The 25,693-nt window shown below is 36.7% G+C and overlaps 6 protein-coding genes and 2 pseudogenes across 11 annotated transcripts; 2 read left to right on the forward strand and 6 right to left on the reverse strand.

Annotated features, from left to right (window-relative positions):
* Positions 1-123: 123 nt before the first annotated feature.
* On the reverse strand, positions 124-1,704 carry LOC104712433 (F-box protein At3g57580). Its single transcript, XM_010429337.3, has one exon. It carries the CDS (start codon positions 1,600-1,602, stop codon positions 388-390), a length of 1,215 nt encoding a protein of 404 aa, XP_010427639.2. The 5' UTR covers positions 1,603-1,704; the 3' UTR covers positions 124-387.
* Positions 1,705-2,380: 676 nt separating this feature from the next.
* Positions 2,381-4,012, reverse strand: LOC104715746 (F-box protein At3g57580 pseudogene; annotated as a pseudogene). Its single transcript, XR_015566127.1, has one exon. The product of XR_015566127.1 is annotated as an F-box protein At3g57580 pseudogene (transcript).
* A 1,249-nt stretch (positions 4,013-5,261) lies between these two features.
* On the reverse strand, positions 5,262-6,905 carry LOC104712434 (F-box protein At3g57580-like). Its single transcript, XM_087467520.1, has 2 exons — positions 5,585-6,905; positions 5,262-5,553 (listed from the first exon to the last, which is right to left on the reverse strand). Exons 1-2 carry the CDS (start codon positions 6,780-6,782, stop codon positions 5,483-5,485), a joined length of 1,269 nt encoding a protein of 422 aa, XP_087323646.1. The 5' UTR covers positions 6,783-6,905; the 3' UTR covers positions 5,262-5,482.
* A 63-nt stretch (positions 6,906-6,968) lies between these two features.
* On the reverse strand, positions 6,969-8,754 carry LOC104712435 (F-box protein At3g57590-like). The gene has a single exon (XM_010429339.3). The coding sequence runs from the start codon at positions 8,491-8,493 to the stop codon at positions 7,258-7,260; it is 1,236 nt and encodes a 411-aa protein (XP_010427641.2). The 5' UTR covers positions 8,494-8,754; the 3' UTR covers positions 6,969-7,257.
* A 2,559-nt stretch (positions 8,755-11,313) lies between these two features.
* Positions 11,314-12,452, forward strand: LOC104712436 (dehydration-responsive element-binding protein 2F). The gene has a single exon (XM_010429341.3). It carries the CDS (start codon positions 11,404-11,406, stop codon positions 12,238-12,240), a length of 837 nt encoding a protein of 278 aa, XP_010427643.2. The 5' UTR covers positions 11,314-11,403; the 3' UTR covers positions 12,241-12,452.
* Positions 12,453-12,854: 402 nt separating this feature from the next.
* On the reverse strand, positions 12,855-15,266 carry LOC104712437 (adenylosuccinate synthetase, chloroplastic). The gene is made up of 4 exons (XM_010429342.2): positions 14,782-15,266; positions 13,874-14,566; positions 13,391-13,702; positions 12,855-13,177 (listed from the first exon to the last, which is right to left on the reverse strand). The coding sequence occupies exons 1-4, from the start codon at positions 15,079-15,081 to the stop codon at positions 13,007-13,009; spliced, it is 1,476 nt and encodes a 491-aa protein (XP_010427644.1). The 5' UTR covers positions 15,082-15,266; the 3' UTR covers positions 12,855-13,006.
* A 2,611-nt stretch (positions 15,267-17,877) lies between these two features.
* On the forward strand, positions 17,878-19,785 carry LOC104712438 (aldehyde oxidase GLOX pseudogene; annotated as a pseudogene). Its single transcript, XR_015566130.1, has one exon. The product of XR_015566130.1 is annotated as an aldehyde oxidase GLOX pseudogene (transcript).
* On the reverse strand, positions 19,738-24,515 carry LOC104712439 (uncharacterized). 4 transcript variants are annotated; one of them, XR_015566128.1, is made up of 14 exons: positions 24,236-24,514; positions 23,264-23,653; positions 23,089-23,182; positions 22,719-22,905; positions 22,391-22,646; positions 22,053-22,268; positions 21,869-21,955; positions 21,634-21,768; positions 21,431-21,544; positions 21,072-21,323; positions 20,901-20,981; positions 20,554-20,785; positions 20,363-20,461; positions 19,738-20,272 (listed from the first exon to the last, which is right to left on the reverse strand). XR_015566128.1 is itself a non-coding variant. In XM_010429343.3 (14 exons), the coding sequence occupies exons 2-14, from the start codon at positions 23,600-23,602 to the stop codon at positions 19,982-19,984; spliced, it is 2,379 nt and encodes a 792-aa protein (XP_010427645.1). In that variant the 5' UTR covers positions 23,603-23,653; positions 24,236-24,515; the 3' UTR covers positions 19,738-19,981. The 4 variants fall into 4 exon arrangements, 2 of the variants coding, with proteins under 2 accessions (XP_010427645.1, XP_087321298.1); XR_015566129.1 differs by lacking the exon at positions 24,236-24,514 and adding an exon at positions 24,073-24,233; XM_010429343.3 differs by having other exon boundaries at positions 21,072-21,319; positions 24,236-24,515.
* Positions 24,516-25,693: the final 1,178 nt, after the last annotated feature.

Raw genomic sequence — 25,693 nt, forward strand, 5'->3', positions numbered from 1 at the left:
GACCTTTCCGAAAGAAAGTGACAAGGGAACGATTATGTGCAATAGTAGAAGAGGGAATTAAACTAAAGATATTAAACTCTACAATTGGGAAGGATATTAGTGCTTGAGAACTGGAGAGAGATGGAACTAAAAAAGATAACTTGATAAACCGAAAATGGTCAGAAGGTTCATACAGATAATACATTACTAAAGCTAGATTTGATTCGCACAGACCTTCCAATGTCTACAACTATTAACTAAAGAACATAAACGCATAGATGACATGCCCTACTATATTTCACCTACTACTTGTCTCATTGTTTACTACTCTCTTATACTCTTCTCTTCTTCTTTTGTCTTCATCTTCACTGATATCTCTTCCACTTCTTCTCTCTACTCAAACCATCATCATACCTCTTCTTCGATGTTGTGGTTATGCTGCCCTCCCTTTTGACAGCATGAGCAGAGACTCTTGATTTGAGAAATGCTTGACTTGAGTTGCTCTGCATCGTTAAGATTAAGATCCTCTACATAGTCAACAATGCCATAAACTACACCACGTTTCTCAACTGTTGCATCAAACTTAGCTCCAAAACCTTGGATTTCAACACATTGGAGAGTGTTCTTTACGGGATTGAAGTAGAATGCATAGTATGGGTCACATGTATACTTCATACACAGAACAATTTCACCTGTAGCCGCCACTCCAGCAACTTTAAATTCGCAGGAATCAAGGACTTCATTCTGCGGCAGAGTGTAGACACATTTAACCCATTCCTGTGTCTTGACATCCTCTAGAACCCACATACACAACTCAATTCCACCAGCGTCAGCACATTTGCAGTTAATCACACCTAATTTACCCTGAGAGTTGACCAAACTCAATTCACTAGGATGCTCTACATGATCATTAAGGCATGATGCGTCAATAAACTCTAACTTCTCAGACCTAACATCAAAGCTAACTATCACAAAAGACGGTTCAATATACGTTTGAGCTAAGTAATACAAAACCCCATTGATGCATATCCCTGCATTGGAACAACGATGATACAGATGATACAGATCAAGAGAGACATCCACCGTATCCCTCCACTCGGGTTCTCCAGATTCTACAGTTAGAACGCTATGAAAATCCAAAACCTTGAATTGCTCATCAATGGGATCAAACCCTAAAAATCCTCGAGACCTACTGCACCCCCTGATTGGTAAGTCATCATACATTCCGGTGATAGGGTTACAAATCAAAGGCTTCTCCTTATCAATGATCCGCACAAAAGGGAAATAGATCAAACCTGAGGCATAGCTACAAATGTATTGGCAAACGTCTCCTTCGAACTTGGTATGGTATTCTAAAGGAAGCGACGTCTCATATCGGTTCTGTGGCTGAGGCGACGAGAAGAAGAACCACTCGTTATACCGATATCTTTCGACAGCAAACAAGAGACGGGGACGAGCCGAGGACCTGGTCAGAAACAACTTCTTGAAATCCGGACTGTGAAGCGTAGACGCCCAGTGCTTCGACAGGGTACGAAACCTAGCTACTGACTTCGACGGCAATCTCGTAAATATCTCGAGGATCAGATCAGTTGGAAGCGATACCGTGTTTTTCCCTCTTTCCATCGGACTCGCCGGAGTGCGTGATTGTTCCACCGGAGAAGGATTTAGGGTTTTAGGGAGATACGACGACGACGACCAGGTTGAATGAAATTTGTGCCTTTTTCTTAACTCGTCTGAGAGTAATAAGGAAACAGTCAAACAGGGAGTAAATTTGTATGGGCCTTTGGGCTTTAGCATACTTGTGAATAAGCTAGCCCATTTATATATTGGTCGTAGTACGTTTGGTTTGTTCTCACGTGCCAATGAATTTGCAATGTACTTTACTACTTATTTTTTTCTTTCTTATTTTTTTTCGTGGAATTTGCTATGTACTACTACTAATGTATAGTATGTAGTTTGCTAACGAGATTGTAAATACATGTGAAGTAGTAAGGGCTTTAGTTAAAAAAAACTCCAGCTACTAGTATAATTACAAAAGAGGCTGTAGAAACTGCATTTTGGGGGGGGGGGGGGGGGGGGGGGGGGAGGAGAAACAGAGTTATTGGCTCATTCTTAACAGAACAATGTGGTTCAGATATGGAACCTGCAGCTACCATTTTGAGTTTTCTGAAACTAAGTCTTGACTCTTAATTTGTCTTGGCATTGAAGTTCAGATTAGGAAATCTAGGTTTGCAAATACTCGTACCTGTTCTGCTGCGCTTGTTCTTCTTGCAGAGACCTCTTCCCGACGATGGTAACAAGGCAAAAATAATGTGCAATGGTAGAAGACAGCATCAAACTATACATATAAACTCTACAATCGGAGAGAATTTTCTTGATTTAGAACTGAAGAGAGATGCAATTATAAAAGAAAACTAGATTGAACAAATTTAGTCAAAAGGTACATACGATTTACCAAAGCTAGATTTTGATTCACAGACTTACCAAACCAACGTCTATAACTACTAACTAAAGAACATAAACACATATATGATTGCCCTATTGCTTTTTTACCTACTCCTTGTCTCATTGTTTACTCTCTTATACTCTTCTCTTCTTCTTTTCTTTTTCACTTCATCTTCATTGATGTCTCTTTCATTTCTTCTCCCTACTCATACCATTATCATACATCATACCTTTTCCTCGATGTTGTTATGCTGCACTACCTTTTTACAGCAGGAGCAGAGAGTCTTGATATGAGAAACGCTTGACTTGAGTTGCAGTCCATCGTCAACGCTAAGATCCTCGACATGGTCTACAAAGGCATAAACTTCACCACGATCCTCAACCGATTCAAGCTCAGCGCCAAAACCATGGATTTCAACACTTTGGAGAGTGTTCTTTTCAGGGTTGAAGTAGAACACATAGTACGGCTTACATGTATGTTTCATACACAAAACAATATCACCAGTAACAGTCACTCCAGCAACTTTAAATTCGCAGGAACCAAGGATTTCATTATGTGGCAGAGTGTAGACATATTTCACCCATTCTTGTGTTTCAACATCCTCTAGAACCCACATACACAACTCAACGGTACGTCTTCCACAAGCATCAGCAACATTGCAACTAATCATACCTAATTTACCCTTAAAGTTGACCAAACTCAGTTCACTAGGATGTTCTAGATGATCATTAAGGCATGCTGCGTCAATAAACTCGAACTCCTCAGACTTAACATCAAAGCGAACTACCACAAAAGATGGTTCAATAAATGTTTTAGCTAAGTAATACAAAACCCCATTGATGCATATCCCTGCAGTCGAACAACGATGATACCACAGATCACAAGAGACATTCTGAGTCCTCCAGTTGACTTCTCCAGATCCTCCTACTGTTAGAATGCTATAAAAATCCAAAACCTTGAATTGCTTATCAATGGTATCAAATCCTAAAAAGCCTCGAGACCTGCTGTACTTCCTGACTGCTAAGACCTCATACATTCCGGTGATAGGGTTACAAATCAAAGGTGCCTCCTCCTCAATGATTCGTACAAAAGGGAAATAGATCAAACCTGAGGCATAGCTACAAATGTATCGGCTTACGTCTCCTCTGAACTTGGTATGATAATCTAAAGGAAGCGACTTCTCATACCGGCGGTTCTGTGGCTGAGGCGACAAGAAGAAGAACCACTCGTTATATTGATATCGTTCGACCGCAAACAAGAGTCGAGGACGAGCCGAGGACCTGGCCAGGAACTGCTTCTTGAAATCCGGGCTGCGAAGCGTAGACGCCCAGTGCTTCGACAGGGTACGAAACCTAGCGACTGACTTCGACGGTAATCTCGTAAATATCTCCAGGATCAGATCAGTTGGGAGCGGTTCCATGTTTCTTCCTCTTTCCATCGGACTTGCCGGAGTGCGTGATTGTTCTGCCGGAGAAGGATACGACGGCGACGACAAGGTTGAGTTTTATGCCTATTTCTTATTAAACTCGTCTGAGAGAGTGAGAGTAATAAAGAAACAGAGAGTGCTACATTTAGTTTTTTCTCACGTGCCAATGAATTTTCAATTTTGCTAAGTATTTATAAATTAATAAACACTAGTGTAAAAATTACAAAATTAATAAAATTACAAAAAATTTAGAACGGTATAAAATTAGAAAAATTCGATAAAATAATTTTTTTTTTGAAATTTCTATATAAAATATGAGGTCTCATTAATATCATAAATAAATAAATTACATATATATCTATATATATAATTTGATATGTTAATATATGCTTTTAAACAACTGAATTTTTTATTTATTTCCTAAATTTTATCTCTATAATACAATTGTGATGTTGTATTTTAAAATTATAATATCACAAAATAATCTATATTATATCATAAAAATAGCTTAAAAATTCTTTAAGTTTTCAGTATATAAATATTCATCATTGTCATTTTGATAGTCTTATAGTCTATTAAAATACAATAATTATATTATTATTTATAAATTTTAATTTAATTATGTCATGTATATATACATGAATTTATCTATATTATTTGTAGTTTACTGTCAAAATATTTTTTCTAAATATAAAATTTTCAATTCCAAAACTATTAAATTGATAATATCCAAATATCCAATCTTATTTTTGTAAAATTATCTTAATTCATAAGAGTTTTTAAAATTATTAAATACATCTATAAATAGTTAACTACTATAAGATAATAGATATTAATTTATGAATATCACTATAAATTAGCAAAATGTCATGGTCCCAACTCCCAAGTCCCAACATTATTTATTTATAGAGGTTACTATATTGGTAGCTAACTATAGGCTGTAAATATTATGTGAAATAGTAACTTTAGTTAAGGTAACACCAGCTACTAATAAAATACAAAAGAAGCAATATAAAACTCAACAATGGGGGAGGAGGAGGATATTATAGATTTAGAACTGACGAGAAACAGAGTAATTGGTTCATTCTGATTTCTGAACAGAACAATGTGGTTCAGATATGGTCCATATGGAACCTGCCGCTACCATACTTTTAATTTGTCTTGGCCTCGAAGTTCAGATTAGAAAATTAAATCAACACCTGTCCTCACTCTAGGTTTGCAAATACTCGTACCCGTTCTGCTGCACTTGTTCTTTTTGCAGAGACCTCTTCCCGACGATGGTAACAAGGCAAAAGTTATGTGCGATGGTAGAAGACAGCATCAAACTATACATATAAACTCTACAATTGATTTAGAACTGAAGAAGATGGAATTATATAAAAGACAACTAGAAGTATATTGATTTAGAACTGAAGAAGATGGAACTTTATTGATTTAGAACTGAAGAAGATGGAATTATATAAAAGACAACTAGATTAAAGTAACAAAGATAGTCAAAAGGTACATACGATTTACCAAAGCTAGATTTGATTCACAGACTTATCAAACCAACGTCTATAACGATTAACTAAAGAACATAAACGCAGAGATGACATCCCCTATTGCTTTTTACATACTCCTTGTCTCATTGTTTACTCTCTTATACTCTTCTCTTCTTCTTCTGACTTCATCTTCACTGATGTCTCTTCCATTTCTTCTCCCTACTCATCCCATCATCATACATCATACCTCTTCCTCGATGTTGTCACGTTGCACAACCTTTTTACAGCAGGCGCAGAGAGTCTTGATATGAGAAATGCTTGACTTGAGTTGCAGTGCATCGCTAACACTAAGATCCTCGACATGGTCTACAAAGGCATAAACTTCACCACGATCCTCAACCGATTCAAGCTTAGCTCCAAAACCATGGATTTCAACACTTTGGAGAGTGTTCTTTTCAGGGTTGAAGTAGAACACAAAGTAGGGCTTACATGTATATTTCATACACAAAACAAAATCACCTGTAGCTGCCGCCACTCCAGCAACTTTAAATTCGCAGGATTCAAGGACTTCATTCTGCGGCAGAGTGTAGACATATTTAACCCATTCTTGTGTCTCCACATCCTCTAAAACCGACATACACAGCTCAACGGTACGTCTTCCACCAGCGTCAGCAAAATTGCAATTAACCACACCTAATTTACCATTAGAGTTGACCAAACTCAATCCACTAGGATGCTCTAGATGATCATTAAAGCATGCTGCGTCGGTAATATTGAACTCCTCAGACCTAACATCAAAGCGAACAATCACAAAAGATCGTAGACCATATGTAATAGCTAAGTAATACAAAACCCCATTGATGCATATCCCTGCAGCGGAACAACGATCAAACAACCGAAACCGATCACAAGAGACCTTCTTAGTCCTCCAATTAACTTCTCCAGATCCTATTGTTAGAATGCTATTTTGATCCAAAACCTTGAATTGCTCATCAATGGGATCAAACCCTAAAAAGCCATGAGACTTGCTGTACTTCCTAACTTCATATCCCTCATACATTCCGGTGATAGGGTTACAAATCAAAGGAGTGTCCTTCTCAATGATCCGCACAAAAGGGATATAGATCAAACCTGAGGCATAGCTACAAACGAAACTGCTAACGTCTCCTGAGACCTTGGTATGGTAATCTAAAGGAAGCGACTTCTCATATCGCTGAGGCGACGAGAAGAAGATCCACTCGTTATGTTGATATCGTTCGACCGCAAACAAGAGACGAGGACGAGCCGATGACCTGGCCAGGAACAGCTTCTTGAAATCTCGACTCCGAAGCGTAGACGCCCAATGCTTCGACAGGGTACGAAACCTAGCGACTGACTTCGACGGCAATCTCGTGAAAATCTCGAGGATCAGATCAATTGGAAGCGATTCCATGTTTTTCCCTCTCTCCATCGAACTCGCCGGAGTGCGTGATTGCTCCGCCGCAAAACAATACGACGACAACGTATTTGTCGCTTTTTTATTTTCCTTCTTATCAAACTCGCGTGAGGGTATTAAAGAAACAGAGAGTAGATTTAACTAGATTCTAAACATTTGTGAATAAGCTTTTTTTTTTGGTTGTTCGCACGTGCCAATGAATTTGGTTTCAGGTAAACTATACATATAAACTCAACAATTAGGGAACATATTATAGATTCATACATACCAGGAGTTTTGTAATACACTACCAAAGCTAGAATTGATTTGCACAGACCTACCAACGTCTCTAACTAAAGAACATAAACGCATAGATGACATGACCCATTTGCTTTCACCTATCCCTTCTCTCTTCTCTTATATTTATCACTACAAAGATCGTCTTCTTTTGTCTTCATCCCCTCCCTACTGTGTCTTTCATTTCTTCTCTCCATATGGTTTTTAGGCCCTTTTAGTAATGATAATTAGGCTGAGCTACTCTATTACAGCAGCCGCAGAGGTGCTTCACTTTAGAGATGCTTGACTCGAGTTGCTCTGCATCATTGACGCCAAGATCCTCTGCATGGTTAACAAATGCATAGACTCTACCACGATTCTCAAACGCTTCAAGGTTAGCTCCAAAACCTTGGATTTCAACACTTTGGAGAGTGTTCCTCTCGGGATTGAAGTAAAACACATAGAACGGTTTACATGTATATTTCATGCACAAAACAACTTCATCTCTAACAGTCACTCCAGCAATGGAAAAATCGCAGGAATCAAGAACTTCATTCTCCGGCAAAGTGTAGACATAGTCAACCCATTCATGTTTCTCAACATCTTCTAGAACCCACATACACAGCTCAATGGTACGCCTTTCACCAGCTTGACCACACTTCCAATTAATCCCACCTAACTTACCCTTGTAATTGACCAAAACCAACTCAGTAGTATCATCAAGTCGATCATTAAAGCAGTCTGCGTCAATAAACTTGAATTCCTCAGACCTAACATCAAAGCAAACAATCACACACGACGATTCTTCACTAACTTTCTGAGCTAAGTAATACAAAAATCCATTGATACGTATCCCTTCACTCAAAGACCGATCATATGCAGGACAACTAATGATATCACTCCTCCAGCTCAATTCACCAGTTCCAAATGTCAGAATCTTATGGTGTTCCCTTTGATCAGAAAATGGATAAGCCTCAGACAATACCTTGAATTGCTTTTGCTTGTTGTCAATGGGATCAATCACTAAGAAGCCTCGAGCCTTTCTGTACCTCATCAGATCAGGTAAGCTCTCATACATTCCGGTGACAGGGTTACAAATCACAGGCGATGCATCTTTCGAGAACCACATATTAGGAAAGTAGATTAAACCTGAGGCATAGCTACAATTGTTTCGGCTCACGTCTCCGGAGAACTTTGTATGGTAATCTAAATGAGACGACTTCTCGTAACGGTTATGTGGCTGAAGCGACGAGAAGAAGAGCCACTCACCGTTTCGTTCGGCACCAAGTAAGAGACGTGGACGGCTCGAGGAACTCGTCAGGAACAACTTGGCGAAATCTGGACTGCGAAGCAGAGCCGCCCATTGCTTCGACAAGGTACGGAATCTAGCGACTGACTTCGCCGGCAATCTTGAGAATATCTCGAGAATGAGATCATTTGGTAGTTGTTCCATGATTTTTGCTCTTTTCATCGGATTCGAAGAAACGTTTATTGTCGCCGGAGTTCGTGATTGTTTCGTCGGAGAAGAATAGATTTAGGGATACGAATACGACAAGGCTGAAATTTGATGGGCCTTTGGGTTGTGAAATGAGCGAAGCCCATTTCTTCATTGGTGTTACAACAAACGCCGTCGTATAAACTTATTTGTCATCTTTCTTATATTTTTATCACTTTTGGTTTGTGGCTCATCCCCTATATAATAAAACGGAACTATATAAATAAAACGGAAGTACACAACTTTTTTTTAGTAGATTATATAAGATTAATTATTTAATATTTGATAGGTTATAGTTTATATAAATTGTAACCATTAATTAAATATTGATTTAAGATCCTCTTAAAAAGAATATTCGAAAGAATATCATCAAATCTCCAAAATATATTTAATTAACTATATATAGTAACAAAATCTCAAAACTTAATCACTTTTTCCACGGATTAAAAATGATTTTCGATTATATATTTTTTACATGGTAACAAAATCTAAGCAGAGATGAAGAAAGAATATGTTACGAAAAATTTAATAAAGTTCTCACAAAAGGGGATTAAAAAATCATTGAGAAAATTTTAGTCACCAAAGTTTTAGAGCATGGGTTAATTTTAATCACTATATTTAAACCTTGTACGAGCACGGATAACGGTTACAGACAACCATATTGTCTAAAAAACATTTTTTTACAATCACATAAATTATATTTTATATAAAAAGTGCAATATAAATAAAATAAATTTCAAACCATGCTCTAGCAGTTTAGCACGCACGGGTCCTAATCTAGTTTGGCAATGAAGTTGCTAATTGCTAGTAATGTAGTTACATATTGTAAGTGGTAATAAACTTGTATGAACTTTCATAGGAATTGCTAAATACTTGGTAATGAATCATTAGGCTCAGCAGTCCTTTTCCTTTACATTAATATATTTTTTTTTATCTTTAACTGAAAGTAATAATTTTGTAAACTTTGGCTAATACCATTCTAAATTCGTATTTAATTTGGCTTATGTTTATAAAGTTCTTAGAGCATGTCCACTAGTCGTTACTCTTAAAGATACTCTCAATTATAAATTCAATAATAATAATAAAGTAAACTAAAAAGTGATAAACGTTTTTCAATTGAACATTGGAAGAATCGTTTCTCTAAGATATGGCAGTTTATGATTGGTCAATATGTGTTTTACAAATTTATTATTTAAATATATAATAACTAGTATTTGTCCCGTGCGTATGCACGGAATAATTATTTGTGATCAAATCATATATATAAATACTTATTAATTTGTAAGAAAATAATTCAATTATGAAGAAAAATAGCAATCATCCAATTAATAAGTCGGTAGGTGCAATGAATTTTGTTAATATATTTACATGAATTAAAAAAATTGTAGAGGTGAAGGTAGTACCAATATATATGAGCTATCATTATCTAATTTTGTTTTTGTATCTAGAAACTGAATAATGATTTAAATAGAAGTGAAATCAGTTGTAAAATCACCTTGAACTTGGAGAGAGGGAGAATAATCAGCAGTTATTTTTTTTTTTGGCCTTTATTTCTTCTGCTCGACATTCTTTTCCAATTGTGTGATAAATGTTTTTTTTTAATAAGAAAAAACTAAAATCTGATTTGGCAAGAATTAATTGGTCAAGTGACTTGTGAATTATAGTATAAAGGATATTTAAAGAAAATAATTAAAATATATTATTTTGAGCAACGCTCTCATATGCTGATGGTCTTATAGATTTTGATTTAAGAAGCTTTTGGTTCGGTGATTAGGTGTAATTTTGGGTGAATGTTTTTTCTTGAAACAGAGTAATATGTTTTTTTCTTTTCATAGATTTGTTCAATAATGGTTTATGGATAAAGAAAATGGAGTTTAGGGTACAATGTGGTGAGTTAAATGTGATCGTTAGAGAGGACAGAAGCATGGGATAATGATGAAGGGAGCGGCGCTTAAATCTGAAAATCTCGAGAATGGAAACACACAACACGTCACTTCACTCTCTCACGATCGAACATGTGATTCTTGTGTGCTGCGACGACTCGTGACTCTTGCCTCTCTTTTCTCTCATGTCTCTCCTCCGGATCCTCCTAGGAAAGAAGGAAACAACAACAAAAAGATAAAGATAAAAAATCGTTAAAAGCTTTAAAGTGTTGCCTCAAGAAAAAGAATTATTGGAAGTTTGGAACCCAAAAAATACTTGTCGTGCTTTCATACCAAACAAGATTGAAATAAATCAAATTCATTTACCTTTAAAAAATAAAATATCAAATTGATCGATCATATGTTTAAACTTTAAACTATGATATATGAATAAAATAGTAGTTAAAATCATTATCTATTACTAATAAGTTTTGGTTAATTTCTACCCAAACCAAAGTTTACAAAGATTTGTCTAGCGTAAACCAACAGATTAATAAACGAACAAACCGAGTCCTTTGTAATAGTCAAGTTTAATGAAATTTTAATGGGATTACCATGTGTGTGTATTAGTGTTCTAACTTTTTCTTTAAGCTATCATCAAAATTGTGTTATAAGGTCGGCACTAGAACTGTTTGGAATGTAGCCATGTAGGAGACATCTAGAAATAGGGATTATAATATTCTAGTTTTAAGCCTTTGATAGAAATTTAGATAAAGTTGGGAGATCAAATGGTTAAAGACTTTTTTAATTTTTCCTTTTCTTTTGAAAAATAACAGAATATGAGAAAGTAACGGTCACATGCGCGGGTGAAAAAAGCAATTCTATATGGGAAGTGAATCGAACCGTGACAATATTTAAGCACTCACATACTCTTTCTAAGCTCCATTATCATCATATCCTCTTCTTTTCTTCTTCACTCTCAATCATCTTCTTCTTCTACTACTTCTACTTCACTGCAACACAAATGGAGAAATCATCCTCAATGAAACAATGGAAGAAGGGTCCTGCTCGTGGTAAAGGCGGTCCACAAAACGCTCTTTGTCAGTACCGCGGAGTCAGGCAAAGGACTTGGGGGAAATGGGTGGCTGAGATCAGAGAGCCCAAGAAGAGGGCAAGACTTTGGCTTGGTTCTTTTGCTACAGCTGAAGAAGCAGCCATGGCTTACGATGAAGCTGCCCTCAAACTCTATGGTCAAGAAGCTTACCTCAACTTACCTCATCTTCAGCGTAATACAAGACCTTCTCTGAGTAACTCTCAGAGGTTTAAATGGGTACCTTCAAGGAAGTTTATATCTATGTTTCCTTCTTGTGGTATGCTAAATGTGAATGCTCAGCCTAGTGTTCACATTATCCAGCAAAGACTAGAGGAACTTAAGAAAACTGGACTTTTATCTCAGTCTTATTCTTCTAGTTCTTCCTCCACTGAATCGAAAACTAATACTAGCCTTCTTGATGAAAAGACCAGCTGCAAGGGAGAGACAAACAATATGTTCGAAGGTGGTGATCAGAAGAAACCAGAGATCGACCTGACAGAGTTTCTCCAGCAGCTAGGAATCTTGAAAGATGAAAGTCATGCAGAAGCAAGTGAGGTAGCAGAGTGTCATTCCCCTCCGCCGTGGAACGAGCAAGAAGAAACTGCAAGTCCTTTTGGAGCTCAGAACTTCAGCTGGGATACGCTTATCGAGATGCCACGAAGTGAAACCGCAACTATGCAGTTTGACTCCAGCGATTTTGGAAGCTATGATTTTGAGGATGATGTATCCTTCCCTTCCATCTGGGACTACTGCGGAAGCTTAGATTGAGTAAAGGCAATTCACTGTAGATCAGATTCAGAAGTACACATGGTTTTGGGTTCAGTGTAGTGTTTTGGAGTAGATACATAGGTAGAAAGTGATATATGCTCCGAGTGTAGTTTATTACTATGCAGCAATAAAGTGAGTCAGTGTACTTCTGGTATGAATGAGTTGTTTCGTGTTTTTTGGGATATGAATGAAGCATGGTCATTTTTTCTCAATCCTTTTAGCACAAGTGTTAGAAAAAGTAGTGAAAGTCACAGTCCTAAAACAATGATATGTTGTGTGCAAGTAACCATGCAAAAGCTTCCTTATCATATCCACTTTCATGAAGATCAGATCTAATATCCTAATAAGTATGGTCGTATGAACAGATTTACCTGTAAACCATGATTCCCGAACTGACCAGTGCAAATTTCATCGTGAAAAGAAAACGACGAAATTGACTAACCTAGACCACGTCTAGAAAAAATATCTACATATCTATAACAGGCCTAAACAGCAGCTACAGTAAACTTTCATGACTTTCTCAGGGTTAAGCCATAAAAGGATCCCTCATCAATGGAAAGAGTAGAGTAAGATCAAACACGAAAGCGAAAACTTTACGAATACAACAACCTCACTGCTTAAGCACAGAATTCCTCTTCATTCCAATATAAGAAACAATGCAACAGATACACTAGTCATTCGAAAGAGAGTAATAATTCTCAGTAACTTGACACTTGATCAATTTTTGAGTCTGTGGAGGAGACAAAAAAAAAACTAACCCTACAGATCATTTATATATAAGGGCATCACGACCAGGTCCAATACCAATGTAATGGATGGGCACACCCACGAGTTCTTCAATCCTCTCAACATATTGCTGTGCAGCCTTTGGAAGATCAGAGTAATCTCTGACTGAGGAAATGTCAGTCTTCCATCCAGGTAACACTTCATACTCCACCTACAAACATTTGCACAAATAGGAAATAAGTGCCATTTCCTAGACATTAAGATGAAACTCTGTTTTCAGGACTTTATCAGACACTATAGAAACATATTGAAGCAAATGATTTGCCTGTCAGATAAAGCTTCATAATCAAACTAATAACAAAAGAAGTCTCCTTATCCATAAATGGTGGATACAGTCCGACATATGTCAGAGAACTCTACTTACTTCCAGTTCTTCAAGAAGACGAAGATCGCCAGGGAATGATTCAACAGGGGTGCCATCACTCCTCTTATAAGCCACACCAAGCTGGATTTCATTCAGATCCGAAAGTACATCAAGCTTAGTGAGATTAAGTGATGCAAATCCATTGATTTGGCAAGAAAATTTCAGCGCAACAATGTCAAGCCAGCCACACCGACGAGGACGACCAGTTGTAGTGCCAAACTCCTGCCCAGCCAACCTAAGAAGGTCACCACCTGGGCCCAAATTTTCTGTTGGGAATGGGCCTGAACCAACTCTAGTAGTGTATGCTTTCACCTGACAAAACATGAACATCACAATGCTTTCACATCTCTTTTATTTACTTGCAGAATAACCGTATGCCAAATCTATGCGCAAGATCAATGCTACTAAACTCCTAACAACATAGGTTAAACAATACCAAGACCAGTGCAGAAAGAAAAGTCTAAGAGTGAATAAAATGCTTACCACTCCAATAAGATCACCAACAACTCTTGGTGCAATACCAAGACCTGTGCAGATCCCACCGGCTGATGGGCTGGAGGAAGTAACAAATGGATATGTGCCAAAGTCAATGTCCAACATTGTAGCTTGACCACCTTCGACCAAAATCTTCTTCTTCTGAGAAATCGAGTCATTCATGAAATGGACAGTGTCAGTAATGTAAGGCTCCAATCTCTCAGCATATCTCTTGTATGCTTCAACTTCTTTCCGAAGCATGTCTGGAGTATATTTGAACCCTTCAAACCTTGCCGCTGCATCTGATAGTAAAAGGTCAAGCTTTTGAGATAAAGTATCCATGTGCCTGAGATCACCTACTCTAATACCATTCCTTATCACTTTACTAGAGTATGCAGGACCAATTCCCCTCTTCGTGGTGCCAATGAACGACTTTGCAAGCTCAGATTCCCTAAGCCCATCAACCTCTTGATGGAAATCGAATAACAAGTGAGCACGATCAGAGACCAAAATCCTTCCTTTACAGGAGACATCATTGGACTCCAAACCATCAATCTCTTTGAAGAGACCTGGCAAATGCACCACAACTCCGTTTCCAATCACACAAGTAGTATCCTCGTTCAGTATACCTGAAGGCACAAGGTGAAGAGCAAATTTCTTTCCTTCCGCATTATATATAGTGTGTCCAGCATTAGCTCCACCCTATGGTAACCACACATCACAACATTCAAACATAAAGACTTAAACTTTGCCAGAACAATCAAATCAGGAACAGAAACTTTACAAATTCAATTCACATGTTCGCAAATCTCCAATTGCAAGCAGAGACTAAATTGACCACAGATTATGAACTCAATCCTTAAACAAGAATCTAACAAAAAAAAAAAAAAAAAAAAAGGTAAAAATGTAAACTTTACCTGACAACGAGCAACGATGTCAAAGTGTTGGGCTAAGATGTCAACGAGTTTGCCTTTACCTTCATCGCCCCACTGGCAACCTAGGACACCAGATACTTGACTCAGTGAACCAATCCGTCCAAGAGACTCAGTGGCGGCTGAATCAGTTGCAACGCTCAGTGAAGCCGAGGCAGCTGGACGTTTAGCAGAGCAAGAGACGAAGCTTCGAGGGTGGTGGTGGAGCTGAGGATAACGGCGGTGATAAGGACCACCAACGGCGAATCTTGGATTGGAGTTGAGAGAGAGGGAAGAGAGAGACATCTTTCAAGTGAGAGAGAGAGAGAAGAGGAGGTGACAAAGTCTTAGGGTACGCCGGCACTTGAGTATGCCGAAACCTGAACAAAAAGACCTTTTTCAAACTGAGCTCAGGTCAGGTGAACTAAAATGACCATTTTGCCCTTCACATGAAATATGTTCTAAATCAACAATAAACCAAAATCATTAAACCGAATCCCAATTTTACAGTTTCATACGTCTTCTGTAGTTCGAGTCATCAATTGAACCGGAATATGGAAGGAATTTGATTTGGGTAAACCGAGACTAAAACCGGTATTAACACAAAGCAATAACTAAACTGAATATAAAAATAGACAGCGTTTTGTTTACGTGATATGCATATGATTGATGGTGTACCTAACTCAAAAGCCAAAGATATATTTTATTCCTTATCAAAAAGGATCGATTTTGGCAATGAATCTTTTTTTTTTTTTTGTTAAAGTTTTGGCAATGAATCTTGAATGATTCTGCCAAGTGCCAGGTATATATACGTATATATGGTTCTGCAGCTTCCGAGGTATATATTTACTTCCAAAGTTGCAACTTAATTTTTTGAGATTTTTTATCAGATGGTTTTTTATGGAGACATTCTTGAGGCAACCCTTGTTCGTTAGTCCGGTTAGTCACCACTAGGTCTCGATCGTCTCCACGTATCATTGTGTAGCTTAAAACGTAGAGTTTGTATGGAAGTAGCGAAGATGTTGTCTTGCTATTCATCCATCAGTTGAGAGAATTGAACAACCCAGTCTTCTTCATGTCCATTAAGAATATTTAGGCCATCGGAGGAATTTCATAACTATTCTAATATATATGTTATAATATGCATCTAATATGATATACCTTGTAAATTATACGGCCCGTGTTATATATATGTATATATAATACTGTATGTTCTGCTACATTTACCGAGTTACGTATAACTATTAGTTTGTATTTAATTTGTTTTCAAAAATGTAAATCGCGCGCGTAATATGTAGAAACTTAATTTTATTAATTTTTCCATGAGATGATACAATTTTACAATAATACTAGGTGATACCCGTGCTACAGCACGGGATTATATATTTTGTTAGTTATTTTTTCTGTAATTTGTATTTTTGTAATATAGTTTTTTATTTTGATTTATTTTCTTTATTTATATAGTGTTTATTTGTATATTTGGGGTTATACAGTAAATTGGATATCCTAATAGAATAAGTAGTTTGTAAAATGTAGTTTTTCACGGAAACAGACACACCACAATAGTAGATAGTACGTAGTTTTGTAAGAGAATAGACCCTCCGCAATATTGGATAGTAGTTTTGTAAGAGGATAGACACATCCTGCTTCCATGGCTTAATTTATAGCTTGAAAAAATTACATGTTTTAACGGATTTAACTAAAAAAAAATTTATATTTTAAATTTTTAAGAATTAAAATATTAATATTACTTAAAGATTTTATAGACTTTAAATATATAATAATATTTTAAACTTTCGACGGAGTTCAAATATTTATAATAATTTAAACATTCTATAAAAATTTAAATATTTATAATATCTTAAACTTCTTAAAAAACGTAAATATATTATAATATGTTTACTTTTTAAAAGTTTAAATATTCTCAAATATAGAACCAAATTAAACTGTTAAATTTGGATACCTGATAAATCAAGTTTCCTGCTCATTTGTACTCAAAACATTTTAGTCACATATTTATAGTGATTATGAACCATATTCCAAAATATTTAGTCGATGTTGGATATACAGTACACCTTTTCTGTAAATTAGTTTACAACTTTACATATATATAATTTCTACGTTTTTAATTCTTTCTATCTATACTACTCACAATTAATTACTATAATTTCGTTAAGAAAATATTCTAATATCGGAAATCAAGCAATTTAGTCAGATTTGGTAACTTGAATATTCGTTTTTAAAGATTTAACTGAATCACTAAATATTCCTTTTAAAAGATTATCTGTTAAGATCAATCTCGGTAATTAAGGAAATATCCGAATTTTTGGTAATTAAAATTTACGGTTTCCATTTAAATACCTTAAAGGAAAATGAAATCAGAGTGTTTGCCTATAACGAATAACTCTGTTTGGGATCTTAAATAACTAATCTTGAATGAAATAATATACTGGATCCGAAAAATATTATTCTGGAGTACAAACAGATCTGCGGGTTTTTTTCCTTCTGTAGTCGGATATGTAAGGATCCGCGTCCCGACCCGGCAATTTTTTAAGTGATCGACCGAGGGTATTTTCGTCATTTAAGAAATTGAAACTATAGGTTAATTAGATTAAATTTTGTGATTCTCTAATCATTTTTAATGAAAAACCTACCAAAACCAAGTCATGGTCCATTTTTACTCTAGAGAGTACTTCTGCTTTAATAGTATAGATATGTTATCGAACAAATATTATAAGAGATTCGAAAAATTGAGAGAGAATAAGAAGAATGCTAAAGAAATTAGTAAGATAGATTTCTCTAAGATTTGTAGTCATTCTCTTTGCATTTTGTGCGATATGATAGAGATCATGCATGTGTTCAGTGTTTTATTTTGCATGCAATACTAGATATGCTAGCTCCTTACTTATTTCCAAATATTACGATAATTTCAAAAGAGTGACGCATTTCTACGACGGTTTTATTATTAAAGACTATCTAAAACCCCGGCATATATGCAAAGAGATGAATGACCAAATATACATTATCCAAGAATCATTAATCAAAATAATTTAATGTAATAGAATATATATATATAACTAGACATGTACTCCAACCATACTCTTGATCAAGAAGAAAATAGAGCAACCAACCTCTAACTTAAATTTCACCATCAAACCAAGAACAAAGGAAGCACTATGATCAACTCAAAAAGTACATTCATCCTCACATTAACTATCCTAATATGCCTCTCCATAGCCATATTATCCGAAGGTCAAGCTACCCCTTTTCTATTGCAATTCGATCGATGGGAAATGTTGCTTCCGAGCATCGGCATATCCGCCATGCACATGCAACTTCTCCACAACGGCATGGTCATAATGTTCGACCGTACTGATTTTGGTATCTCAAATGTTTCTCTACCCGGAGGCATCTGTAGATATGATCCTACTGACACCGCCGTCAAGTTCGATTGCAGCGCACACTCGGTTCTCTACGATGTTGTCTCCAACTCATACCGTCCCTTGCAAGTCCAAACCGATACATGGTGTTCTTCTGGTGCGGTTCTTCCCAATGGAACATTAGTTCAAACCGGTGGATACAACGATGGTGAGCGCGCTGCTCGAATGTTTACCCCTTGTGGTTATAGTGAAACATGTGACTGGATTGAGTTTCCTCAGTATCTATCCCAACGTAGATGGTATGCCACCAACCAAATTTTACCCGATGGACGAATCATTGTGGCCGGAGGAAGAAGACAATTCAACTATGAATTTTTCCCTCGACATAGTTCTAGCTCTAGAAGCTCAAGATTTGAGTTCCTCAGAGAAACTTCAGATGGAAGTGACGAGAACAATTTATATCCGTTCATACATCTTTTGCCTGATGGAAACTTATTTGTCTTCGCTAACACAAGATCCATTGTGTTCGATTACAAAACGAACCGTGTCGTGAAAGAGTTTCCAGAGATTCCAGGTGGTGATCCAAGGAACTATCCAAGCAGTGGTTCTTCTGTACTATTCCCATTGGATGAAACCAACGACACTAACGTGCAAGTTGAGATAATGGTCTGTGGAGGCTCTCCTAGAGGCGGCTTCTCACGTGGATTCGTGCGTGCCACTTCCACGTGCGGGAGGCTAAAACTGTCCGATCAGAATCCAAGTTGGGAAATGGAAACCATGCCCTTGCCACGTGTCATGGGGGACATGCTACTCTTACCCACGGGTGACGTTATCATTGTAAACGGAGCCGGAACTGGTACGGCCGGGTGGGAAAAGGCACGTGACCCGGTTATCCAACCCTTGATATATCACCCGTTTGATCATCTCTTCTCTGTTATGTCCACGCCAACGCGTCCTAGGATGTACCATTCCTCAGCTGTTTTATTACCAGACGGTCGTGTTTTAGTTGGTGGAAGTAACCCTCATGTTTATTACAATTTTACCAACGTGGAGTATCCAACGGATTTGAGCCTCGAGGCTTATTCTCCACCGTATCTATCTTTCACATCTGACCCAATACGTCCCAAGATATTGACAAGCGACAAAGTATTAAGTTACAAGAGGTTGTTTAACGTCGATTTCTCCATACCTCAGTTTCTGACCGTTGATCTTCTCTCTGTGAGGATAGTTGCACCTTCCTTCACTACGCACTCCTTTGCCATGAATCAGAGGATGGTAATCTTGAAGCTACTCTCTGTGACGCGTGACCAGCTAACAAATTCCTATAGAGTCAGCGCCTTGGGTCCGTCTACAGCTGAGATTGCTCCTCCTGGATACTATATGATGTTTTTGGTGCATGCAGGTATACCAAGCTCTGCCGCTTGGGTGCAAATTGAGTGAACTTTAAATAGATGATGAATAGTTTGAAATGTATGTTACATGTTTGTGTTTATAGCATATTTATATCAATATGAGAGAGAACAAAAATAAGAGGGAGGAAGAGAGTAGATACGCAAGAATGACTCAGCTCGAGTCTATCTTATGCTGAATAAATTGACTTTTTATATAAAATGGGTTTGAGTTTAACAAACAGCGTTTTGTTATAACATGATATGACTGATGGTGTATACCTAATTCAAAACCCAAGATTATTTCTTTTCAAAAAGAATTGATTTGGCAATGAATCTTGAATGATTCAGCCATGTATATATATATATGTATATATATGCTTGTGCAGTTTCTGAGGTATTTACTTCCAAAATTCCAACTTCTTTTCGAGATTTTGTTTAGCTGGTTCTATGGAGACATTCTTGAGGCAATCCGTAATCTTTAGTCCGGTTTACAACTTGCTCTTGTCTCCATGGATCGTTGTGTAGCTTGAAATGCAGAGTTTGTATGAAAGTAGCAAAGATATCGTCATGTTTCAGTTTAGAGAATTGAACAGCCCAGTCTTCTTCAAGTCCATAACTAGCTTTCTGTCTTTCGGCTTCAAGCAAAATCGAGTCTCGGAACAAAAATCTTTGCCAGAGCTTCTTTACATTAGCCAGTCTGAATTGTATCTCTGCCTCACTGAATCCCTGTGAGAGATTTCAGATTAAAATGAGTCTTGAGATTAGGAGCAGTTAATTAGTTGAGGACAAGACAGAGAAGTAGAAGGAGTGGTTTACCCGGAGAGTGTTTATGAGATTTGGAATGTCATCTTCGCTGACACGAACTGCAAAGCTTTCGTAATTTAGCACGTTCTCATACGGCAAGTAGATTCCGTCCTAATAAAGAGACATCAACGGGAACAAAAAACGGATCAGACATCTTAAGTTTTCTGGAATGTATAGAATGTGGTAAGTTCAAGGTATATTACCTGAATGATGACTGGGACACATCCTTGTAAGATACTATCTTCCATGCGTCCACTCCAACCATCTCCAGGGAACGCACCACAGAAGATTGAATTGGCTATGTCCTTGTGGTAATTGTCAGAACGCAATGGAGTTACAATCACATCTTCTGTGTGCTGCTTCCCGAGCTTACCTTCTATGTTAGGACTCGAACCAAACTCTTCTGCTAGTTTCTGCCTGATTCCCATACTATACCTGCATTAGATGTTATTGGAACGTTATATACATCTCCACTAGGAATACTGTTTAAAGCACAGCTCGATTTTTTTGCATATGATTTCAACATGATTTCTTTAAGTCAAAGACTTACGAATCTTCAGGCCTTCCATTTTCGTACGCAGGTCCGAGATTCCCATTGAAGTAAAACAATGTTTTCCGCTTCTCCCGAGGCCTTAGAATAAGGAAAAGGTAACAACTTTCAGGCCTTGAGTTTTAAGCTATATGACTGAAACAAATGTCCAAGAACCATCGGAGTATATACCTTGCCCAGTAATTGGCACGCATTGAGTGAGGATCAGGAACTTTCCAAGCTGGGATCACGAGATCTTTGCGAGGATCAAAGCAAGGATGATCTCCTCTCCTCTCATCAGATATACTATCCCAGTTATCACCCCTATAAGCTGTTGTCGAATGGTTATGCTTAGAGTTCGTGTTACCCCAATGAACTAGCATCATGCTATTCCATATCTCTTTAGGAGCATAGCAAGCACCTTCATCCCATGAGAAAAACTGCCTTTTTCAGGCGTGAAAAGATTAGCCACATAAGTGTGGAGAGATACGTGTAAGAAATCAAGAAAAAAGCTTTGAGATAAAATCCTATAGTTGTATGCATCATCATACCCAAATATGGTCTCTCCCAGATGTGCGGTTCCAATATGGATATTTCTCAACGATGTGGTCATAAGCCCTTTTGTAGAACTCTAAGGTAAGTGAGCTTCTTAATCCTGTATGATTCTGAAAGTAATAAAAACATAGACAATATATGAGCTCTAGAGCTTCTGTATGTAAGCAGAGAATTAAAAAGGTGGGTTTCTCAACCCAACCTGCATGTTAAGGTGAGGTGCATCATCAGCACGAGTAATAATGCATGAATCAAGAACAGGAACAAAGAAGAAATCTGCCTCTTCGGCATTCAGTGTACGATGAGTGGTGGCCAAAATGTTCTCGTAGAATGCCATCTTCACAAATCAAAAAAAAAAAAAGCAAAGAAGGGGCGCAAAGTTATCTTTCAATTCAAATTCAGGAGATATGGTATTCGACTCAAGTTTAGTAGGAAACCTGGGAACCATATAGATAATCTGTCCATACTGTTGCATTCCTCTCATCATAGATCCTATTAACACACTCAAGTTTAAAATGCCGGCCCTGCAAAATCAAATTTAAATCAGAAAAGACTGAGAACTTTATCATAAAAAGGTGATTCTAACTTTTTTGTGGAAGAAACAAAAGTGTGGATTGTGACCTCAAGAAGTAAACTGTTGAAGTCTGGGGGTAGATCATAGATGTATATAAGAGGCCTCTTTTTCTTCACCACAGCACTTAGATTAATGATATTTCCAGGGACTTCCTTATCACTTGGAACTTCAAGATGTGCTGGTCGAAGCCATTGAGGCCAGTCTCCAACTGTCGAGAGAGTGGATGGTATACTACAATCTGTTCCAAACCAGCCTTTATTACACTAAAAACAGAGGTAAAAAAACAAGAAAAAAGACACACAAGGTTAGGAAAACATTAGATTAAGAATATGCAACCTCTCGATAACATGATGCCAAGTTTGATGATGTGAATACAGTATCTTACCTGGCAGAAACCTCCTCGGCATTTGCCATGTCCAGAGCACTGATTAACACAAGTACATTGTACAGGAATTTCACAGAATCGTCCCCAAAGACAATCATATTTGCAGTCACATTCCTCTTTGATTTGCACCTTTAAAGCGTATGCATCTTCTGGATCCACATTGCACCATCCTTGTTTGCTACTGTTTGTTGTTAGAATATCTAAGTCTGGTTTCGACCAATCTGTCATTTTAGGGTCATCAGGATTCCCCGGCGAACTGTAAATACATCAAAGTTAGAGAGCTTTTAAGCTTGAATTGAGAAACAATAAGACTGTAGAAGAAACTTACTTGATTTGAAATCCACACGACTCTGGCACTGGACGATTTGGATATTTTGTGCCTTCTCCACAAAAGCACATTGCTCTTGTGGTATCACAATGTGTAGAACAGATCGAAACAACCCATGGACCATATGGCATCTCAGGTGTTTTCTCGTAATTGCAATCTAAGCGCTGCTTTTGCGAACAGTCTTCCCCTACACAGAACAGACAAAGTAACTTCATTACACACCAATCTCAATATAGTTGTAATAGCTAATTAAAAAAGATCAAGCTCATCATCTCAGCTGTTAATATTTGCAGGATTGTTGTGATTGACTTCATCATTTACAAAGCAATCAACTTTGGTTCAAGAAGATTCAAATAGCCTAAACACTAACCAGTATATCCAAGGAAGCAACGGCAAATTCCAAATTCATGGTTACAAACACCTTGACCACTACAATCATTCACACACTTTCTCCCACCAATTGGCTGCCAGAAAAAAAGAACACAACCATTATAACAAAATCAAAGAAACAACATTGTTTCAAGATACACCAAAATAAAACTTACTTCAATGATGTCAACTTCTTTGGCAACTGCATGACAACTAGAAAGCCATTGTCCAATCTCAGCTTTCCACGAGGCATTTCGATAAACAACTGCACCGTGTGAGTCAGCAGGAAACCGGCGATCAAAGGCAACAAAAAGTGATTGACTCGAGTCTCCAGTAACTTGTGTGATTGATTCATTACTTGGTCCACAAAGATTCTGAGCTTGCCTTACACTAAGAGAATCAAAAGAAGGCACTACAGGACCGAGAAACAGATGAACCAGTGAAACCAGAACAATGACAGAAGCAACGGTAGCTATCTGAGACCATGAGAACTTCCATTTCTGGTGAGAAAACATGATCCTCTAAGAAAGAGGAACCCAAAGTTCGTACCTTTCAAACTTCACAGCCTGAGTCATCATAAACCACAATTAGTTTGATACAAAACCCAAATTCTCACGAAACATAAAATAAAATGGCGTAAAACGATTATTCAGAATTACTAATAACATAATGGAATCGTCAAAGAAACTGAGCACAAATAAGGGAAAGATAGACCACAAGGTTGGGCAATAAACCATAATTCGCAATTATTGAAACTGAGCTCTGGGTTTTTTTTTTTTTTTTTTTTTGTGTGTGTGTACAAGGAAAGCAGTAAGCTTTGACCGAGAAACAATGGAGTTTTTTTGTTCTCTCTCTCTCCATGACAAACACTATTTCAAACTGGAAATGCAAACACTTTAATGGCTCCCAGAGAACACAAAACAAACCCAGAGAGAAAGTAACAAATTATGAAACCGATTAAACACAAGAGAATAATGGGTATTACTTGAAATAGCGTTTTCATACATTAACCGGATCCAAAACGGAGGATTTACAGGACTAAACAGAGAGCTTATAAAACTTTATTACAAAAATCACAAGAATGAGACAGAACATTTTGACGGGAAAAAATAAAATAAAAAAAAAAGAGAGAGAGCGACAAAACTCACCAGCTCTGAGGGGAAACATCTCATGGGTTTACAACTAAACTCAACAATGGGAAGATATTTATGATAAAATCACTATATACAGAGAGGTTTGAAAAAATACTAACTATTATAATGCTTCTTTGGAATTTGTAATAATTAGAGAGAGAGAGAGAGAGAGAGAGAGGGCCACGGGGGATCTCTGGCTGGCCAGCGCCGGGAAGGAAAGTAATTGTTTATGAAAGAAGTCGTCGTGTGCGTCATGTTCTTCTTCTTGTTCGATTAATTTAATTACCTTTTTCCTAATTCACCGTCTTTCCCGGTACAATCTCTTTAACCGATTCGAACCGGTTTCTTTTTTTTTGGATTTCCCGTCAAAAGCAATCTTGATTTTCAATTTGTGACCGAACCTTTTTAGTTGGCGACTGTGGGCAAAACGGTAAATATGACTTTTCTTTCCATCCCTTACATATTAACAGAAAAACTATCTCACAAAAAGCTGATGTGTCGCGCTCCCATAGTTCTTATATCATTTTTTAATAAATACTCTTACATCTTATTATCATTTCCATAAATATGTAATTGATAAATATAAAGCAATGTTCTTTTCTATTTGTCTTAAAAAGATTTAATCAACAGTTAAAATCTAGAAATATATTAAATTATCAATTTTATAACATATCTCCTATAAATTAATAAAGAATCAATCTCACAAAAAATTAATGTGTCGTGCTCACATAGCTCTTTTGTCTTTTTTTAATAAATACTCTTATATCTCATTATCATTTACATAAATATGTCATTGGTAAATATAAGGCAATGTTCATTTCTATTAGTTTTTAAAAAATCAAAGATTTAATCAGCAATTAAAATCCAGAAATATATTTAATTATCAATTTTATAACATATCTCCTATAAATTAATAGAGAATCAATCTCACAAAAAGTTGATGTGTCGCGCTCACATAGCTCTTTTGTCTTTTTTTTAATAAATACTCTTACATCTCATTATCATTTACATAAATATGTCATTGACAAATATAAGGCAATGTTCATTTCTATTATTTTTTTAAAAATCAAATATTTAATCAGCAATTAAAATCCAGAAATATATTTAATTATTAATTTCATAACATATCTCCTACATATTAATAGAGAAACAATCTTACAAAAAGATGATGTGTCGCGCTCACATAACTCTTATATATTTTTTTAATAAATACTCTTACATCTTATTATCATTTACATAAATATGTAATTGACAAATATAAGACAATGTTCTTTTCTATTAGTCTTAAAAGTTCAAGGATTTAATCAGCAATTAAAATCTAGAAATGTATTAAATTATCAATAGTATAGTGATGTAGATAATAATGTGAAACATAAAATATGTGAATTTGCTTTTTAGAAACACAAAAATATATCAAAACTTTCTACACCAACTTAAACTGTTTTTCAAGTTCAAATATTTCACGGGTGAAAC

Source organism: Camelina sativa, chromosome 9, assembly GCF_030686135.1.
Source record: "Camelina sativa cultivar CO46 ecotype springtype chromosome 9, ASM3068613v1".
Classification (NCBI taxonomy): domain Eukaryota; kingdom Viridiplantae; phylum Streptophyta; class Magnoliopsida; order Brassicales; family Brassicaceae; genus Camelina; species Camelina sativa.

Coding starts and splice junctions, on each gene's coding strand:
- LOC104712437 (XM_010429342.2), bottom strand. CDS start 15,081: ATGTCTCTCTCTTCCCTCTCTCTCAACTCCAATCCAAGATTCGCCGTT. Junction 14,567..14,781: donor ACATCGTTGCTCGTTGTCAG/GTAAAGTTTACA, acceptor TGGTTACCATAG/GGTGGAGCTAATGCTGGACA. Junction 13,178..13,390: donor GTCTTCTTGAAGAACTGGAA/GTAAGTAGAGTT, acceptor AAATGTTTGTAG/GTGGAGTATGAAGTGTTACC.
- LOC104712433 (XM_010429337.3), bottom strand. CDS start 1,602: ATGGAAAGAGGGAAAAACACGGTATCGCTTCCAACTGATCTGATCCTC.
- LOC104712434 (XM_087467520.1), bottom strand. CDS start 6,782: ATGGAGAGAGGGAAAAACATGGAATCGCTTCCAATTGATCTGATCCTC. Junction 5,554..5,584: donor GCAACGTGACAACATCGAGG/AAGAGGTATGAT, acceptor GATGGGATGAGT/AGGGAGAAGAAATGGAAGAG.
- LOC104712435 (XM_010429339.3), bottom strand. CDS start 8,493: ATGAAAAGAGCAAAAATCATGGAACAACTACCAAATGATCTCATTCTC.
- LOC104712436 (XM_010429341.3), top strand. CDS start 11,404: ATGGAGAAATCATCCTCAATGAAACAATGGAAGAAGGGTCCTGCTCGT.
- LOC104712439 (XM_010429343.3), bottom strand. CDS start 23,602: ATGTTTTCTCACCAGAAATGGAAGTTCTCATGGTCTCAGATAGCTACC. Junction 20,982..21,071: donor CGTGCCAATTACTGGGCAAG/GTATATACTCCG, acceptor CCTTATTCTAAG/GCCTCGGGAGAAGCGGAAAA. Junction 20,273..20,362: donor ATCTCATAAACACTCTCCGG/GTAAACCACTCC, acceptor AATCTCTCACAG/GGATTCAGTGAGGCAGAGAT.